The sequence below is a fragment of the Acinonyx jubatus genome, chromosome E4 (genome assembly GCF_027475565.1).
Source record: "Acinonyx jubatus isolate Ajub_Pintada_27869175 chromosome E4, VMU_Ajub_asm_v1.0, whole genome shotgun sequence".
Classification (NCBI taxonomy): domain Eukaryota; kingdom Metazoa; phylum Chordata; class Mammalia; order Carnivora; family Felidae; genus Acinonyx; species Acinonyx jubatus.
The window spans coordinates 15,766,428-15,786,746 of record NC_069395.1 but is presented as its reverse complement, the minus strand read 5'-3'; the positions used below and the strand labels follow the sequence as shown (position 1 = coordinate 15,786,746).

At 39.2% G+C, this 20,319-nt stretch overlaps 1 protein-coding gene across 1 annotated transcript in view; it reads right to left on the bottom strand.

The window, feature by feature from the left end:
• The window catches only part of USH2A (usherin), a 725,654-nt gene that overhangs the window by 140,988 nt on the left and 564,347 nt on the right, over window positions 1-20,319 (bottom strand). The window contains exons 51-54 of the mRNA XM_015077386.3: window positions 18,209-18,413; window positions 12,355-12,552; window positions 11,679-11,833; window positions 9,457-9,655 (exon numbers count right to left, since the gene is read on the bottom strand). Coding sequence (XP_014932872.3) covers window positions 9,457-9,655; window positions 11,679-11,833; window positions 12,355-12,552; window positions 18,209-18,413 — 757 coding nt within the window. The remainder of the gene's footprint in view (window positions 1-9,456; window positions 9,656-11,678; window positions 11,834-12,354; window positions 12,553-18,208; window positions 18,414-20,319) is intronic.

Sequence of the window (20,319 nt, the reverse complement as noted above, 5' to 3'; positions counted from 1 at the left end):
AGTCTGCTTGAACTGAGTTTTCCGTAACTTGCAAGAAAAAGAGTTCTAAATGATATTAATATTATAATTACTAATAATGTCACACTGGCACACAAGTTCAGATTCTTGTATGTTACATAAGGGGACCATGAGCAGCTGTGATTACCCTATGCATGTTAGAAATAGTTAGTTATGAGATTCTGGGAGACAGAATTAGCAACAACATGAAAAGGGTTGGTGAAAAAGTGAAGAGGTTTCACCTTGAATATCACCAGGACAGGAATAATTATTCCTGCCTCACAGGTAAGAAAATACTGAGGCTCAGAGAACCAGATGTTCATACAGTGAATGGAGCTATCAGGTTGGGGTGGAGACAAACCCACAACTTGAATACCAAGCCCTGTGCCCTCCCATCACATAAGAGCTGCAGCCAAGCACATTGAAATTTGTGAATGACTTTGAAGATGAAACAGTATCTGAAAGATGTAAAAGTGGTAGAAACCATTGCAGTCATTCTTAAAATGAAAGAAATATGTTGAAAGCGTTTAGTTCAAACATCAAGGCAATAAAAAGAAGTATAAAGTAAAACAAAAAATAAAACTCAGGGGATTTTGTTGTTCCATTTTTGCTCTTTTCACTGGACTCTGTGCATTAATCAAATATATTTTATAAGAAATGGAGTTATTTTTAAAGAACTTGATTACTCAGTTACATAAATAACATACTAGCTGAAATTTACTGAACACCACTTGCAGACCTTCTGTGACTTCCTGGATATTAACACAATCAAAACCCTCACTAAACCCCCTGGGTCACTGCAATTATCTGCTCATTTAACAGGTAAGGGAGTTGAAGCATAGAGAGTTGGAGGAACTCATCTATTATTACAGAGATCAGCTTAGGTGAGGTCAGAAGTCTTGGCACCCAGGCTGAGAAGTGTGGGCCAGAGAAACAGGGTCAGGCCTCTGACACATAGGGAAAATAATGACATAAGTAGCTCAAAGCCCAGTGAAAATTTCGGTGTATATGTATGTATGTATGTATGTATGTATGTGTGTATGTATGTATGTATATATATACACATCTCCAAGTGGGAATGTATATTTAAGTATTTCCATTTTGAATATTTCTACAATTCATGGACCAAAGGAGTGTAGCCTCACTGTTAGGAGAGAAGCATGTGAAGTTAGACTCTTTTGGGTTCTAATCCTTTACCTTCTTACTTATTAACACCATCATGGGTCAGTTTTCTGAACTCTAGGTGCCTCAGTTTCCATAACTGTATGCTGTGGGCATGATGGTATTGACTGCTTAATTGGGCTACAGGCTACCTTGAGGGACGGCAATATCTGAATCCATAATTGTCTACATCCTATTTCTTAGGTCTTGCATTTTTCATATTGTCAGAAGACTAACTTACTAAGAGGCTTGATTGAAATAATCTGTAAGGAAAGCATAGACTGCCATCAGGCATAAATGATTTACATGAACTGGATGACCTTTCATATATATGACTCTGTAAAACTCAATAAAATCAACACATTTCAACTGGAATTTGCTGCCATTTTAAGTAAGTCTCTATTGGTAGTCCTTAAAATGCGATATATATGAAATATTAGTAACAGGCAATGAAAAGGGCACACCAACTGAAAATGACTCATGAATTGATCAGGATGAGAAGAGGGAAATAAAGAGATGTCTCAGAGGGACCATTCTGACCGTAGCTTAATCCTGAAGTCCAAGAGTCGAAGGAGAAAAGAAAACATCATTCAAGTGCTCGGCATTGAATTAAAAGAGTAGGAGATAGTAGTTGTAGAGAAGAGAAAGGCAAATGCATGGAGAAAAGCCAAGCATTTAACATTTCAGTGTAGTGGAGATTATGGTGGCTGCAAATTACCTGAATTTCCCTACAGGGAATCATGTTCTCTTTTAGAGGAAAGAAGCATACTATAACAAAACTCATTATAATTACACTTTCAAGTAACATTACATTCAGGAGTAAATGTGTGTTAAAAAGGACTGCCAAAGTCTACCTATGAATCATAAAAATATGATTTGGAAAACAGAATCAATGCCTATGTCAATGTCAGTTACATCTGATATACTGTTTTTTAAAGTGTATTTATTTGAGAGAGAAAGTGACAATGTGAGTGGGGGAGGGGCTGAAAGGGAGGGAGAGAGAAAGACAGAGAGAATCCCAAGCAGGTTCCACACTGCCAGCACAGAGCCTGATGCAGGGATTCAACCCACGAAAGAGTGAGATCATAACCTGAGCCGAAACCAAGAGTCGGACGTTTAACCCACTGAGCCACCTAGGTGCCCTGACATTTGATATACTTTATGAATATCAGTTTGTTTCTAATTTTTAATCTCCAGATAAATAGTCAGGGAAAGGCATTTTGTCCATTATAATTTGAGATAGTAAGTGCTACTTCAAAGCATTCATTGGGCTATCCCATAACGTCATCTGCTATTTTCTAAAGAATTACCAAATAATCCTACAAACTATGTAATTCTGCAAGTTCCTCAATCATTTGGTCAGTGGTTAGTTCAAGGGCTGAGATTCTTGGTTTCTTTAAAACCTTTGTGGTAGGTCGTTATCAGATATCGTATACGTTTTGGGCAAGAAGCTTGTCCTGGCACTAATTCACCCAAATTGGATGTTTGGCCAGGGCCCACGTGAATTTACATTGAGTCTTGCTGACGTGAAACGCTTCTTTCTGCCCTTAGCTGCCTTGGATCTCACTAAGTGATCACCTTCAGAGCATCTCTGTTCATGCAGATTCCCAGAAACTTTCAGCACCCACTGGCAACCTTGGCTATGATGGATAGACTTATAGCAGGATTCCACTTTAAATTGATAATTCTATGTGAAAATCTGGATGTTCAAAAATGGAACATGAAGATATTGTGGAATTGCTTTAGAGACTTCTAACACGCATTTACATTATGAGTGTGTTACAAAATTTGATTAGAAAATGTGTTAGGAGCTCACATGCTAGAGTCCCCTTTTCGTGACAGTACCACCCACCACCGTCTCAGGAGCCACGCATCCCAGTTAGTCAAGCCTGTTTCTTGCCCATTTGTGAGCCATTGGAAAGGAATGCTTCCTGTATCAATGCTTCAAAGTACAAGTTCAATTGACGGCTCATGAACGGGGCATCAAAACATCAAAACAAAGGGACCCTTGCATGGCAAATGCCTATGAGATAACCTCATGACTTTTGCTTCTGACTGCTTGCTACAAGCTTAAGTGTTTCTTGACTCAATTGTTTTGTGTGTGAAATTTCAGGCCATAGTTTAGGACCCCCTCCCCGATATCATAGTAGTCAGATTCATCCCAAGAAGCACTTCCCAGGTAAGTTACTTCTTGGCAGACTCTCTTTCCAAATACAGATCAACATTAAAACGATTACTAAGATAGTCCAAGAAAAAAACCCTTGCTTTTGCTTTTTGTAACGCCGTTTTAATAAATAGTTTTCTTCTCTGGAGTCTGGTGCTATACTAGACAAAAGCCACTTTTACTCTACATTTTCAGTCCGAGTCTTCTCTGGAAACAAAGTGAGGCATCAGGAGACAGCTAAGTCTGATGCTGCTCAAATACTCGACAAGAACATATATTGCAGAGAGAGCAGGAGTTATTTAGAACTCTTGGAACAAAACAGAAACAAAGTTTGCACAGGCAAAGAACCTAAAAGTATCTGGGATTTCAGGGGAAGATTCTTTTTCTTTAAATATTAATGTCCAGGCAGCTGTGGACCGTAATTCTTTGGCTGTAATCTTCTATTTATAAGAATGATTTTTAAAAGTATACAAAAGTGGTTGATGCTCTGCAAGTATTGATTTTTCATTTTGCAAATATCCAGGCACAAAGTTCTCCTCAGAGTTGGAAAAATGAAAATAAAATGAATTGTCGTATCTATTTTTGTAGGTCGGATGCTTGGTAGCTGGGGCCCACGCAGTGTAAAGCAATACATAGAACCACGGAAGAGAAGCTCCTGGAGCTGTTCCAGGGATACGATCACTGCCTGAGTTTGCTTCCTGTTTCGGTTCAAGAAACTTGCTGCCAATCAATCCAGATTGCCAGAGATCAAGGCTGGCTCAATGGGTGTGTGACCTGTAGAGTACCCAAGATTCCAGGCGGTTCTAGGTGGGACTGAGGCTTGATTCCATGTTCTGGTTTTAAAAAATTTTTATGATTCTTTTTTGAAAACTATATTCTTTTCAAAAAAATTTATTAAGTTTTTGCTTTTAATTCTAGTATAGTTAACATACAGTGTTATATTAGTTTCAGGTGGACAATACAGTGATTCAGCATTTCTGTACATTACCCAGTGCTCATTGTGGTAAGTGTACTCTTAATCCCTTCACCTATCTCACCCAGCACCCCCAATCCCCCCTCTGGCAACCACCAGTTTCTTTTCTATAACCAAGGATCTGTTTCTTAGTTTGTCTCTCTTTTTTTCCTCTTTGTTCATTTGTTTTGTTTCTTAGATTGCACATATGAGTGAAATTATATGGTATTTGTCTTTCTCTGACTGACTTATTTCACTTAGCATTATATTCTTTAGTTCCAACCATGTTGTTGCACATGGAAATATTTCATTTTTTATGGCTGTATATATTCCAGTGTGTGTGCACATATATAAAATCAAATTTTACATATATATATATATACATATATATATCAAATTTTTTTATCCATTCATCTACTGATGGATACTTAGGCTGCTTCTACAATTTGGCTATTGTAAATAAACCTGCAGTAAACACAGGGGTACATGTATCCCTTTAAAGTCATGTTTTTGCATGTTTTGGACAAATACCCCATAGTGTGATTACCAGATTGTAGGCTAGTTCTGTTTTTAGTTTTCTGGGGAAACTCCACACTGTTTTCCACAGGAATGCACCAGTTTGCATTCCCACCAACAGTGCATGAAGGTTCCTTCTTCTCCACATCCTTGCCAACACTTGTTTGTTGTGTTGTTTATTTTAGCCCCTCTGATAGGTGTGAGGTGATATCTCATTGTAGTTTTGATTTGCCTTTCCCTCATGATGAATGACGTTGAGCATTTTTTCACGTGTCTTTGGCCATCTGTATGTTTCCTTTAGAGAAATGTCTGTTTATGTCTTCTGCCCACTTTTGAATTGCATTATTTGTTTTTTTGAATGTTGGGTTGTATCTTAATGATTTTTGAACAAAGGACCCTATGTTGCCCTTTTGCCCTGGGCCCTGAAAATGATGTAGCCATTCCTGCCTGAGACCTAGATGTATTTGACAGTCTGATTTTTGTACTTAATCAAAATGGAATAAAAACATTCAGACACTAGTTTCCTATTTAATATCTACTCACTCAACAAATACTTTTGGATACTTAATGTTAAGTGCGACGATAGATGCCTCTCACAGTATAAGTGATACAAGGGAAAACAGGAGGCTACTGTCTCTGTCCTTAAAAAGCTTCACTTACTAGCTCAGGAATAAAGACAAGAAAAAGGATATTGTGATAAAGTCTAATAAATGTCCTGAGAACCAAGTGTTGGATACTTTGGAAGTACATAGCAGAGTTATCTAAATGTAAAATCCCCTTATAAAGAATTTCCACATTTTGTGATATTGATGCTCAAAGTATGTTCTCCTTTTTTTTTCCCCCCAGAAATGATGGGTAGGATATCTGTTTCACTACACTAGAGTAGTGCACATGGGCTACAACCTGCATTGTTAGGGCACATGCTATTTTAGCACAGGTTTTCATGAGCTTCTCGGAAGATGCAAAAGAAAGGCAGATTGTTCTGTCCTTGCTAACTTAATGCTGGTGGGTCTTCCCTTTTTAAGTAAAATACAATGATAAGCAACTTTTAATAGATTATTTTGAAAACACTTCTCCCTGAGTTAAGAGACACATAAGCCCTTATCAAATCTGCTGCAAAAGAGGACATGATTAATTCATTTTGTTCTCAGTGGCCCTAATTATTTAGTTAATCCTTTCTCCATCTCTTCTGCCCCAGTGCCCACACTAGGAGGACCATCCATAAAGCCGTGGTAACCTGAAGAGAAACAATGCCCATAACTGACATCCTGATTGTTCTGCGCAGGATGGTGGACCTGTTTAGTAATAAATGATATGAAAAGGTCTTTTATTGACAAGCTGCCATGTGCTGTTTGCATTAGCGAATATGAGAAGATGATGGCTGTTCCTCCTTCGTCCCCATGGTATTCAGCTCAGTGAGATAGCAGAAAATGCTTCAGTTTACTTAAAGCATTGATAACACCTCTAAATAATTAACTGAGGACTTCCTGTCTTCAATTACTTAATGCTTTTTTTAACATCTTGAGAGGATTATAAGCAATTTATGGATTTCACATGATGAGTGCCTTCGCCACTATTCCCACAAAGCATTTACGGGATCATGTTTCTAAAGCTTTGAGGTAATTAAAAATAAGCATGGAGACAATGGGGCTGAGGCAAGGTGCCTGCTTTCCCTTCTGTTATTTCTAAGGACCTAGATTTCAGGCTCCAGAATGACTCCGGGTACAGCTTCATTAGCGTTTGACGGTTACTTAGAAAATGCCAACGTTTTGGAAATGATGAGAAAGTCAAAACATTTATCCCAGTGGGTACAGGCAGCTCTTCGATCAAACATTTGGGATGCAATGTAAAATAAATTTGATTATTTTAGTTTATTCCATGAACTCAATAAAACAGTCATTCATATCATAAAATACATCCATAGTGAATTTGGTCGGTCAGTGAACTACAGAACTGATTTTTTCCTGGCAGATAAGACATGTGAACGCTAACATACATCTCAGGTTTTAGATTACCTAACGCCTAGCACCATTGCCATCCCATAGGAACCGCATATGGGAGGCTCTGTACTTGGTCAGGTTTTGCTGAACGAGAGTTTTCTTCTTCATTCAACAAAGACATGTTTCTCTGTAGGGCTGTATTGCCTGAGTGGAGTACTCTCTAAATCTATTTAAACGGTATAGAGGGACAAACCGAATGAATTCCAAAGTCTTCTTTTCATTTTATGATCTTATAGAAAGCAAAATCATATAGAAAAACTTTAAACTATTTATCCTAATAAAAGAGAACTTCTGCATCAAGTTACGTGTATGAAATCCTCTCTGGGACGAAAATATTCATTAAAAATGACAATGAAAGGAAGAACTGGGGAGAGAGAGGGTGTTTTAAAGAAAAATCTTTCCAATTATCTTGTAATTGATGAGTCTATCAATCCTGTTGGTTTGAACATTGCGTTAGGGTTTAGTCTGTCAGCAAGTCAAGTCAATGCTGGTTTTAAAAAAATGCAAACCACTACAGCTCACAGTTCAAAGCCCATGCTGGCTCAGTGGACAGATACTGGGAGAAAAACATTCTGTAACACTGTATCCCAGTTTTTTTGTGAAACCTTTACTGATACAAAGTCTAAATGGCTTTCCACACTCTGTAATTGACACTTCATTTTCCACTCCAAGTCATTGTTTTGATTCCCCCCCCCCCCCCCCCCGCAGCATTCTTTAGAGTTCTGCTGTTGAATCCTTTGTGGTGTATTTGCAATTAGTTCTTAACTTTTCAGTGTCCCCTATTACTGGGGGCTTCCTGAGAGCAGCAATCTTAGTGTAGAGCACTTACTGTACTACCTCCAACACAGCAAGTGGGCAACAGTTTTTTTGTTTTTTTTTTTTAAAGAATGAAACTGTACTCTGATTTCCTTACAGATGGAGGCAGGGAATGCCTTGGGCACCCTGAGTATGTCACTTTCCTTCCTCATCTTTTAAGTGTGGATATTAAAAACATCCCCCACTTACAGGGATGTAATGAGAATCAAATGTGTCCAAATGGAAATGGTTCTTTAAAATTATAAAGCACAATATAAATGTAAAGTTGTGTTTTGTAAAACAACAGTATTTCAACTACTAGTGATCAGTCTCACTTTCAGTGAAATGAGATATAAGAAATAAATTTAATAATCTGAATTGATGAGGGCTTTTTCCATGTGCATTATCATTGATCCAGCTCAGGACCTTCAGATAAGGAATGCAATGTGCGAGTCTGCAAATATTTATTAAGCACCTTCTGCAGGCTTATGGCACTTCTGGAAAACAGTGGTCAAGTCATTGAAGACATCTGTCAATGAATGCCTGCTTGTGTGTCAGGGAATTGTGGAATTAAGAGCAAATCACGATGAATTGATTTTTCCACCTACATAGTATAACTGGTTCCTTCTCTGAGGAAAACTCAGCCACACTCTTCCAGTCCTTTCTGTGCTTCTTTATGAGTTTCATTACCCCTAGTATCCATGCTTCCTGCAAGGTACGGGGTCCAAAGAAAGAAGAACATTCACTCAGGAGGCCTTGGAGGGAAGCTTCTGACAAGGGGGGTGGCGTGGAGTAAGTTTGTAACCTCTTGCCTATGGTCTCAGAATCTCAATTTACACAACTGTTTGCCATGATTCAGTAGATCCAAAGAATGAACTAAATTACTTAATCTCTCAAAGTATCTTTTTCTGTAAAATGGGAGTAATACCTCTCTTTCCCCCATAGGTCTGTAGTGCCTGCCAAGTGGCTCGTGTGAAATTCACTTGTTTGGCATCTATGAACATTTGTTTGGCATCTGTGAACCATGTCAAGGACTGTTCTAGGTGCCAGAAGTACCACATTGAACTAGGTAGAGAAGACCTCTGCAATTCTGGAGCTTACATCCCAGTGGGGGGAGACATAAAAAGCAAAGAAAAACCAAGCACTCTCAGGCAGTAAGAGGTCCATGATGAAAATAAGACAAGGGGATGTGGTGGCGTATTAGAGAAACTTCCTTAGACTGGGGAAGTCAGAAGTGCCTCTCTTCTCTTCAGAAGTGACATTCAAACCCAAACATGTTAATTATTATTATAATGACTTCTAGTAATTATCTGACATTATACTATTATACTGTACCATTATATTATTATGAAAGTTAATTATAATAAATGCTCTAGCAATAAAAATAATACAATTACTATTAATTAATGTTCATAATAACAAATTGTCACAAACAGTCACCTGTCAACTATTCTGTGTATTAGTTACCCACTCAGTAGATAAACGCTCGCCTCTGGCTGATTTCACCCTGTTCTCCAGTGCATTCTTGGCTATCCCAGTCCCATTATCTATGAGTATATCCTTGGGGAATGAAAATGCATCTTACCGTTTGTCTGAGAAAAAAAAAAGTTAATACTGATGCAAAAACCCTACACATAATGCATATCAAAGCCAAATATAAATTATTTCTGAAGTTATCTGCTGTTGTGGCTTATTGCTGCCAGTGTGGGCTCTTCTATTAGCATGGATAAGTGGGACCTGACCATATGTCAGGAGAACACGTCCTTTCGAAGTGACCTCATATATCAAATGCACACCCCTGGGATGCTTTGCCCCCCTAACCACAATGACAGACTCTTCCGGTAGGTTTTCCTTTTTTTTTTTTTTTTCACCTGTGACCGTATGCTGCCTCCTGTCAGCGGTGCCACTGTAGATGAGACCTTTCCCAACCTGCCTGAGCTGGTACTCTTTAATGACGCCATTTGGCTTCTCGGGGACACTCCAGCTCAAATGCAGAGACTCCGAACTGGGCGCCGTGACTCTCGGTGGCTGGACACTCTGTGGGCTTCCTTGGGTAGTAGCTGCAACTACCTGAAAACATAAGAGTTCAACAGCAATTTACGGTAATAGTATGCTAGGTATCCTGATCAATGAGAATGTCACTTTTGTTTTAAAATGTTGTTGTCTGGCCTGGCATATCATTAGCAGGGGCTTGGAGAAACAGTCCCCCCTTTTTTATGCTTTTCCTCCCATCCTATTTAAACAATGAAATCTGACCTTGAATACATTCCATAAGTCTCAGACTACCATTTATCACAACAGGTTCAACAACAATTTTGATGACAGAGCACAGCCCTCAGTTTAAGCAAGGGAAATCTGGCTGGCAGACTGTCTTACTAGAGAACTCTTGATAACTCTCTTCCATATGGCTCATCAGTGTCTTTGCATTTTAACAGCCTGATTTTGTACATTTTAAGCACCAGTAAATATGAAGCAAAACCCACATCTGAACTTGCTTGCATATGATATGCTTTGAACAGTATAAATGGGCAGGTTTTTTTTTTTGGTATTCTTCCTGTGATAACCCAGGATGACTTAACAGTGCCCATGCCAGTGTTCCAGAAAAAGAACTGAGTAGACAAGGAAAAAAGGATCAATCCACCAGTCATGCATTCAGCATTATCAAAATATAATTTTGAACAAAAGTTAGCTGCATTTCTTTTTTCACAGAATTAACTCTGCTTTCACTTTTTAACCAATTGTTCTGGCATCTGGTAGACAGGAGCTGCACCTACGTAAAAAGAGCACAGAATTGCTCCAGGAACGCTCGGACCATAACTTTTGATTGGGCCAATCAGCTGCCATCTGTCTAAATTGTGGCACGCTCAGAGATGTTTCTGGAGGTCTGTTGAATAAAAAGCTGCGCATATGCACTGCGGCTGATCCATCTGACTGAATGTTTTACTTGGATGGTTCCGGCACAGTGTGCGAAGATGATGCTCTTCTAAAGTTGTAACGGCGTGAAAGGAATCAGAGCCGCTGTGTGTTTGTTTCTCCTGAGTTTACTCTGACTAGGTTGGCTTCTGTGAAATGACTCTCTCTTTATTTTCCTCCTAAATTGTTTGACTGTTCTTTCCAGTCTCATCTGTGGGCTCTTGCTCTCAGGAGCACTCCCAGTGTTCATTGTCTGTGTTCTTGTTTTTGTCTCTCTCTCTCTCTGTTCTCCTTAAGGACTCTTTTCAAACTCCTTGCTTTCTAGATCTTTCTAGATCTAGAAAGATCTTTCTAGAAGATTCAATCACTTTGTAATCCAGCTTCTGACTGGATTTTCACTTGAGGTGCCAAATAATAATTCCTTCCACCATTCTGCTACCTGCTCCTTCTTTTAAGTACATTTTTAAAAGCTTTTAAAATTTGAATCTTACTCTCTACGTTCAGATTTTCCTTTAACTTTTTTTATTTGCTAGCAGAATGGCACGGTGATCTATAATTTGCTCAAGCTAGAGATCTCGAATATATCCATGATCCTTTCCTCTTATTCCCCTGCATATTGTTGACACCAAGCCCTGTAGATTTTGTCCCCCAATATCTGTTGTATCTTCTTGATGTTCTCCATTCTGACCCCTGTTGCATGAATTCGGGTCCTCATCATTTCTTGCCAGGTTGTAGCAAGAGTTTTGGTATCAGATTATTTTCTATGCCAGGCTCTTTTGCCCCTTTCTCTGTTCTTCAAGAGCAGGTCATCCTTGTTGAAGTGATGGTTAAATAGAAACCCTTTTAAACTGAAGAATGATTTGATAATTATTATGAATTTATGGAAGATCATCTAAAAATAGTTGGCAGAGGAAAAATGTGATAAAAAAGGGTAACACTGGTTCAAGTTTTCTTTTCTTTTTTAATTAATGAAACATTTATATTTGCATAAATTTGATAAATTTCAGTGATCTCTCCTTTCAGGCATGAGGATTAGTAGTCGGTTGAGATGGCACCCTACTTAACACTGCATCGGTGGGGATATTGTTTTCTGCCGTTGGAAAAAATCATTCACGACCTGGATATCCAGATAGTCTTCATCCTGGCTACTTCTGTCTGGAGTTTAGGTACCTGCCCTTACCTTGCTGCTGACGGCACAGCCAGCAACCGTGCATGCTTTCAGCTGGTATGAATATTCCTGAAAGGGCTGAATTCCCTTCGTATCAGAGAAGCTCAGTGATGTTCCTTGAAAGCATTCAATTCCATTTCGGAGAAGAATGTAGTAAATAATAGGACCTAAAAGAGGCAGAGAAATGTCCAGATTTGAGTATCATATCCTTTTAACTATTTGCAAACAACTTAACATGTCTTGGAATTCTAAGGAAATGGGATAATATAGCATTATTTACTTTTAATTTGCTATTGTTTTTGCTGTGTTCGAGCAATGACATGCACTCTTATCGGTAAGAGAGGGACTCTGGACATAGACAATTAAAGAGACATATATGTTTATTTCCCCCTACCACCAAGCAAAATTACCTTCAATATTAAAACTATTTTGCTTTCCTTTAACAGTCTTTGTTTGTTTGAAAGAGCTCAGATGTATTCTAGGATTCAAGAAAAAATTGGGGGACTAAAAATTTGCAGGTCCTATTTTACAAAAAGGAAGATCAGTAGGCACATACCTACAGTTCCTTTTACCAGCAAATAATTTCTAATGGTTAGATGCATGCCTATTAAATGTAGATTACACTCATTTCAATTTCCTTATGAAGTTACTGGATTATGTTATTTCAATTTTAAAAATGGCTTAATACCATTTGGTTGTATAGGTTTCTTCCAATTTAAGACGATTACATCTTCAAGATTATCCATTTTGGTCCACGTAGGGGGACTCACTCCTTCAGGCACATCTTCTTTGGTCCTGGCTCTAATAGCTTTGCTGAATCCTCGCCCATAGCTATTCCATGCAGAAATTCTATACTCATACATCATGTAAGGCTCCAGGTTCACATCTGGAAAGGGAGAAATTGAACACTGAGACTTTTAAAACATTTTTGCTGTCTTACCATCCTATTGAAAATGAATATCAAAACTTGTAAACACTTAAAAATTAATGCTTTAATCCTGTTGTGTGTGAATAAAACTCAAATAATAATCTTAATTTTCTAAATCAGAAAAAAACATTTTCTGTGTGTATTAGATGCAGAGATATGGAATTGCACAGAATAGAATTCACCTTTTCTGAACAAGCAAATGTGGATAATATGGACACATGAAAGGAATGACTGAAATCTAAAAGCACTAGATGGGGGTGCTTAGGTGGCTCAGCCGGTTAAGCATCTGACTTTGGCTCAGGTCATGATCTCCCTATTTGTGAGTTTGAGCCCCACATTGGGCTCTGTACTAATAGCTCAGAGCCTGGAGCCTGCTTCGGATTCTGTGTCTCCCTCCTTCTCTGCCCCTCCCCAGCTCGCACTGTCTCTCTCTCTCAAAAATAAACATTAAAAAATTTTTAAAAAAAGTAAATGATAAATGAATAAAAGCACTAGACTAATGTACATTGGATGTTAATGCTTCACAGGTTTGTATATACTTTATTTCTATATGAGGCAACTGATACATATATGAGTATGTTTCACCAACATACTTTCATAATTTTAGTATGATAAATTTTACCAATTATTACATTGTTCATATTACATTAAATTATTATATAATGTAGTTATTATGAGATACAGGACTTGAAACTTAGCTTATCAGGGCCAGTGGATATAAATGAATGCACAGTCCACTACATACTTACTTCCCTCTTTCACCAAACCAGAACGGAAACCCAAACCAAAAACAACAAATCTAATTAAAAGAAGGAAACCTGGGGCGCCAGGGTAGCTCAGTTGGTTAGGCTACCGACTTCGGCTCAGGTATGATCTCACAGTTTGTGAGCTCGAGCCCTGCATTGGGCTCTCTGCTGACAGCTCTGAGCCTGGAGCCTGCTTTGGATTCTGTGTCTCCCCCTCTCTCTGCCCCCTCCCCTGCTCACACTCTGTGTCTCTCTGTCTCTCAATAATAAATAAACTTTAAAAAAAAGAAAAGAATAAAACCAGACTACTGAGTGTTTTGCACTGGCAAGAATTTTATTAGATAACCATCCATGTGATCCAATGGTGTCCCAAAAGTCTCTGTTCCGTTTTAAGCTTTAATAACTTCAGAAGCACAAATGCTACAAATTTATTTTTTTAAAAAATGGAAAATTTAATTGGTTAAATGTTTTCCACTTATTTAATTTTGTGAATTCGAATACGTTTGTATGTATTTGTTTTTGTATGGCGGTTTCTAGATGACTTTTCTCAGATGGAAAATCAGAAGAGTAAGTCCTCCTCTTCGGCTGTCTGGCCACCTGCTGTATCTCCACTGGATGTGGGGTTGAGTCTCAATCCATCCATGTGGGGTTTTTGACCACATTTTCCTTATATGCATTTCCTTACTATAAACCCTGATCTGCCTACTCTATAGAATTAGTATGAAGATAAAATGCAAGAAGTTATGTGACAGAACATCGTAAAATAAATTGCTATAAAATAGAAGGGATTATCTTCTGTCTTTATTTTCTCTGGTCAGAGGGTGTCTGCCACATATTCTCTGTGACGACCACTAGTGGGTTCCCATATATGCCTTCTGTCCTGATCAGAGGCTTCTTGGCTAGAGTCTAATTTTTCGTGTTTTCTTTGCAGCTTGGGGGTAGTCATGTGACTCAGATCTCAACAATGGAGGAAGCATGGACGTGATAGGAGCATCTTGCACGTCACTTTCTAAGAGGAAATCACTTGCCTTCCGTTGACATTCTCATCCCCTTTTGATGGGCTGGACACAGGATGTTGCGGCAACCCAAGCTGCACCATGTGAATGACGACAGCACCGGAAACATCATGAGTCATAAACTGGAGGGAATCAGGGTCCCTGAATGACCTACTGGGGCAGAGCTGCCCAGACCATTCACCGGCCCACAGACGGTCACTATATTTTTGGATCAATTCGCTGTAGCAGATTAAACTGTTCATTGCTAGTAACTGTTATTCCATACCCTTCAGGCCCACATCGTCATTTCCAATTTCAGTTGTGGCAGCTCCCCATGCTGTGTTTCTTATTCTTTCCTCTATGGCATTTCGTTCTTCTCCTTTGTACTCGCTCATCACTTACCCTCATTTCTTTGTTTTCCTGTGAGGCCCAGCCTTTCAAAGATGCTCCTAGCCCATGAAAGAATTCTTTGTTTTCTTTACGTGTAAGGAATCATTGTTGAAATTTTGCCTTCCCTCAATAATCTCTCTAATTTCTGAGTTATTTTTTTTCTTTGCCAGAATTTCCAACTCTTTAAAAAATGTTTTTTAATGTTTTATTTATCTTTGAGAGAGAGAGTGTGAGTGGGTGAGGGACAGAGAGAGAGGGGGACAAAAGATCCAAAGCAGGCTATGCCCGATGGGGGGCTAAAACACACAAACTGCAAGATCATGACTTGGTGACTACACCACCCAGGCATCCCTCCAACGTTTTATTTTTTTTAATGTTTATTTATTTTTGAGAGAGAGAGAGCATGAGCAGGAGAGGGGCAGAGAGAGACAATCCCCAGCAGGCTTTGCGCTGTCAGCACAGAACCCGACGTGGGGCTTGAACTCACCAACCGTGAGCTGTAGTCGGATGCTTAACTGAGCCATACAGGTGTCCCAAACCCAACTCTTTTTTTTTTAAGAATAAAAAAAACCCTCTTTTTATCTCAAAATTGTTTTGTTATATGGGGCTAGTCTTCAAATAACAGAGGGTTTTGCTTTTGTGGGGATGATGTTTGTTCAATCCTTACTTTTTAATTGCTTTAATGTCCCATACATATTTGTTTTCAATCATTTCTTCAGTGGACAAGGAATTCTTCAAAAATGCATACACATGGTTGTGACCTTCCATTGCCTAAAAAGCTTTAATTTCCACTCATTCTTGCATAAAGACAACCTGCCGAGTGTGGCAATAAAGGCCTTCATCATCTGACTGATGGCCTTATCTCCATTATTTTTTCTCTCCTACACTGTGCTACATTTGTATCAAGGTTCTTGTTTTTCACACCTCCTGGGGTTCCTTTCACTTCCTGTTGCCCTCTGTGCCTGCCTTACCTTCCTTTCACCTGATGTTTCTACTTGTCTTAGTTCTCAGCTCAGGCATCATATCCTTCATGAAGTCTTTCCAACCTCTTCTGTCTGTGTTAGGCGTCCTTGCAATGCTCTCTGCTTACTCTGTCACAGCTCTTAGACGGACGTCACTTCTCACATTACAGTACTTACATATCTGTTCTCTGTCCATTCATAGAGGCTGCAAATTCCTGATGGGAATTCTTATTTATTTGTTTTCATAGCTGTTGGTCTCAGGGTAGTGACTGGTTGTTAGTACAAATTTAATACATAGTTTTTGATAAGTGAAATGATCGCATGCATGAATAAATTTTGGTGAGCCCTGGTGTTGTTTCACTTTGATTGTAAATTTCTAAGAAAGGTTGAGTTCTTAGTCCAAGTTGGTCTCAGTCAATGGTGCTTATTTTAGCATTACTTAAGTGCTTCATTTTCTTCATGGAAAAGAAACTTTTGTTATTTTTCATATTTAATGTATAGTATTTATTGGTGGGTGAAGCATTCTGAAATATGGGTGGTAAAAGGCCTCACAATATTATATCAGTAGGTGTAAACACTTATTGTCATCTGGAGAGGGATATTGCAAACATCTTAATGGACCCTCAAAATCTTGACCTTAATTACAAAAGGCAGATAAAAGTAGGGAACTCTCTTAGATCAAACCTACTAATTTGTCAATGAGGGTCCTTAAATCTGTAACTGGGAGTTGAAGGAAATTGGAGGGTTAGACAAACTGTCTTTTATCTTGAGGACTTTCCTAATTAAATACATTCCAATACATGTGTTTTGTTTGCTGACAGCGTGTTAATCCAAAGACGAGGTGAAGTGAAGTAAGGACGTCTTACTCAGACAGATGTTTCAATCTGGTAGGAGAGATGGAACCAGGAGCCAAATGCATATGACACATGGTAGAAGCGGACGTCGTGCTGACGCCTGAGAGGAGAGGCGCTGGGTTGGAGGAGCTGCACAGAGGACGTGGATTTTGACCTACACCCTCAGAATGATGACGACGGACATTTAAAGTGGAAGAGACAGCTTGAGGGAGGTTGGGGGCACTCTGCAAGGAGCTCCTACTCGGTGCAGAGTCTCTGAAATCTACTGCTGCTGTTGTTGTTTATTTGAGAGAGAGAGAGAGAGACAGAGAGAGAATCTTAAGCAGCTTCCATATTCAGCAAACAGCCCAGTGCTGGGCTCGATCCCTCAACCCTGGGAGAGTGACCTGAGCAGAAATCAAGAGTCGGATGCTCACCTGATGGAACCACCCCAGGCCCTCGCTAAATTTGCTGTTCTTGAAGGTGACACGGTTTAAATCTGACATCTTCCCTTAGCAAGTTACTGTTACAGATATGACCCTCAGTTTCCTCATCTATTAAATGATCTTACACGATTGCTTTGTGGGTAAATCAAGGTAAGGTTTTAAAACATGTAGCACATCATGGATCTTTATCTCTATTCCTGCTTTCCCTCCTTAATCTACTCCTTTCATCCCAGTATCTTGACTTATTTATTTATTTATTTTTTTGCATCCCAGGGTTTGCCATTATCACTCACCATGGGTTAAGTAAAGAAGAATGATGATTCATGATGGAACAGAGCACTTTTCTTGTTTATTTAACCTTAGCTTGCCTGAATTATGTCACTTAAATGCATTCTATTTGATGCTAGATGCTAGATGATATATATGTACATACACACAGCTACACACACACACACACACACACACATACACACACACACTGAATTTTTCAAAAGGCAGAAACAAACTCTGGAGGGACTTAAGTAAATGGACGAATGATAAAAATTTAATAGAGGGCAGAACTATTTTGGAGATGATCTTAAACTTGACAGTGTTTTTCACTCAGCTTAGCCATGCCTGAGAACCACTATTTGGAGGAACTCAGTAGGGCCAAGATGGAGCCTGAAAATTATTTTCAATAACCATGAAGGTTATTGCTCCCAAGATGATGGCCATGTAGGGGCAACACCAAGCTGCAGGAGAGTACAGTCTCTAGACCCAGACCCAAGTTGAGGAAAGGATACTTTAAGCTCCTCCTCAGAATAATGCTGCTTGGTCTTACTGGCCATTAGTCAGGTTTCTTCCTCTTTTCTGCCTGCCAAACACAGCGACACTCAATTCATTGCATTTATTGTAAGCCTCCATTCAAACTCTTAAGAAAGAAAACTGGGCTCAATGAAATTAATTGGATATACCATCAAAGGATACATAGTTATTTCCTTGTTCTTGATTTTCTACAGGTTTACTTTAAAATAGCTTATTTCTTCTTTAAAGTTAGACTTTCCAATTTTTTAAACTGCTAACTTTGAACAGATCCAAAGTGTGCCTTTAATTACCTTGTGACTAGTTGGCCCATAGTTCGATGAACTTAATTGATTTTACGTTAAGGGGGGGGGGGTGACATCAGAATGACACGAATCTGCATTTTCCCCAGCTTTTCACTAGCCCTAGTAAGCCATGGGCAGGTGGCTCGTTTCCTGTTACCTGTGAAGGAGAATGTGTTTACACTTCCCGTGTGAACAGTCTCTTCAGGAGATGAGCATATTTCTTCTATTAATTCCTTGCCTGTGGAATTGTGAGGTCCTCGGATCACGGTGCAAACGTGGCTGGTAAAGTTGAAGTCACACCTGCCGCAATGTGCTGTGGCTTCCAGAGACACTGGGCACAGAGTCCTGCACTCTCTGGCTTCCTAGGTTGAGTGGTAGAGGTGGGGAGATAGAGAAAAGATTTAAAAATTACATTTGGACATATGTGGGGGAGGTTGTAACAAGTTGCAAATGAAATTTTCTTCCACTTGGTTCATAAATAAATGTCTCAAGATTCATGAAGAGAAATGAAGGCGGGGCATACACTACAAAGAGCAGTTTGGGTCTGGATGACACAGATGTGGATTCGGAATCCAGTTTTGCAATGTCTTGCTTCTGTGACCTTGAGGACGTCACTTATATTCTCAAAGCCTCAGCTTCTTCGGTGATGAGAAAATGGAAATTGTGTTTACCATACAGGTTGGTTACGGGAGTCAAGTGAGACAACACCTGTAAATGCTTTACACTTAGTAGGTACTCTGTAAATAATAGCAGGGGTCATAGTTTTATTATTGTTACTTCTCACTCTCCCGATGGAGCTTTGGAGAAAATAAGGAATGTGATATTTGAGAGTCTGCACTTTTGTGCTGTGGGGCAAGTTGGATCGCTAAGAAACATTCCTTGTCCAACTTTTAGAAACCTAAATATTTCATAAACTCTCATTATAGTTATTATTATTTACATCCGTAAACCTTTTTTTCTGATGAATCCCTGGACTTGCTATTGGTGAGTGCTAATGTGTTCTAATGTCAGAGAGCGAAATACTTCATCATCCCAGATGATAGGACATATAAATAAGGCAGTATTTTTATAATGCAAAGCTTCCCTTCCTCTTTCTTTTATATAGGTAGTATAATGTACTTAAAATAACTTTGGTTATCAAAATGTATCCACATTCTACCTCTCTTACCTCATATAAGTTAAATTATTCTCCCAAATGTTGTCAAAATAAGGCTGCTTCAGAAAAATATCGTAGGATTTCTATTTGAATAGTGACTTGAACACCTGCATTTATCTCCATTTCCTCTGAAAGCCCAACCCGATGGAAGTAAAGGAACATAGACAGTCCAAGGAAGCAGAAAGGGGATGAATACATGCAGAGACAATATTGTGTGCTCAGTGATAATCCATTTTGTGTTCTCCCTGGGAATACCATATTTGTAAGTCCAGCTCAGTAAGAAAAGCCACGTGACTAGAAATGCCCCTGTGATGACAGTATGTATGTTGTATCCTTTCTGAGATCCATACATGCGTAATCATCCTCTTTCTTCCCTTTTCCATTGTGATCTGAGGGTTGTGTGTGAAGTCCCACAAGAGCGAAGACGTAGATCCCGAGACATTCCTTGGAGGAGAGCTGTCTGACTCACACTGGGTTGTAATTTGAAAGAACTATTTTAAAATTTATTCTACTGACCCATCCCATACGTGAGTACACTGTTTTGATTTTGGCATGGTCTTATGTGTCGTAGCTAAAACATAAATTAGAATTTTGAAGTTAGATACCGTCTTGACAGCAACAACAAAACCCTAAACCACATGGCGTTGCTTTGATGCTTAGATAGGCAGTGGCAAATAAACACATACTGGGGTTTGGAAATTTGGGGAGCTCGGTTATGCCGTGGCTACATATTTGATAAAATCACGACCTGGGACAACTGTCAGAGTAAGCCAGAGCTACTGCACTCCAGCCCTGGGGGGAAGAGGTCACGATCTAGAACATCCTCAGTAGGTGTGTGCTGTTTCTGCTGCACTTGGTAAAGTGTTACAAAATGGCATAAGCTTCGAAGAGATTTGGTGAAATTGAAAGGAACAGCGAGACTTCACTGGAAGGTAAAAGGTAGGAGCCAAAGAGGGCAAGCCAAATAAAAGTCTGCACGTTGCACAGTGTGAATCCCAGCCTCCTTTCCTACCGATTCCCTATGTGCTGTCAGCCAGACATATATCTTACCACGATCTAGGATGGATTATTAAGGCTAGTCAATTACGTGTACTTGCTAAGATTCTTGTTAG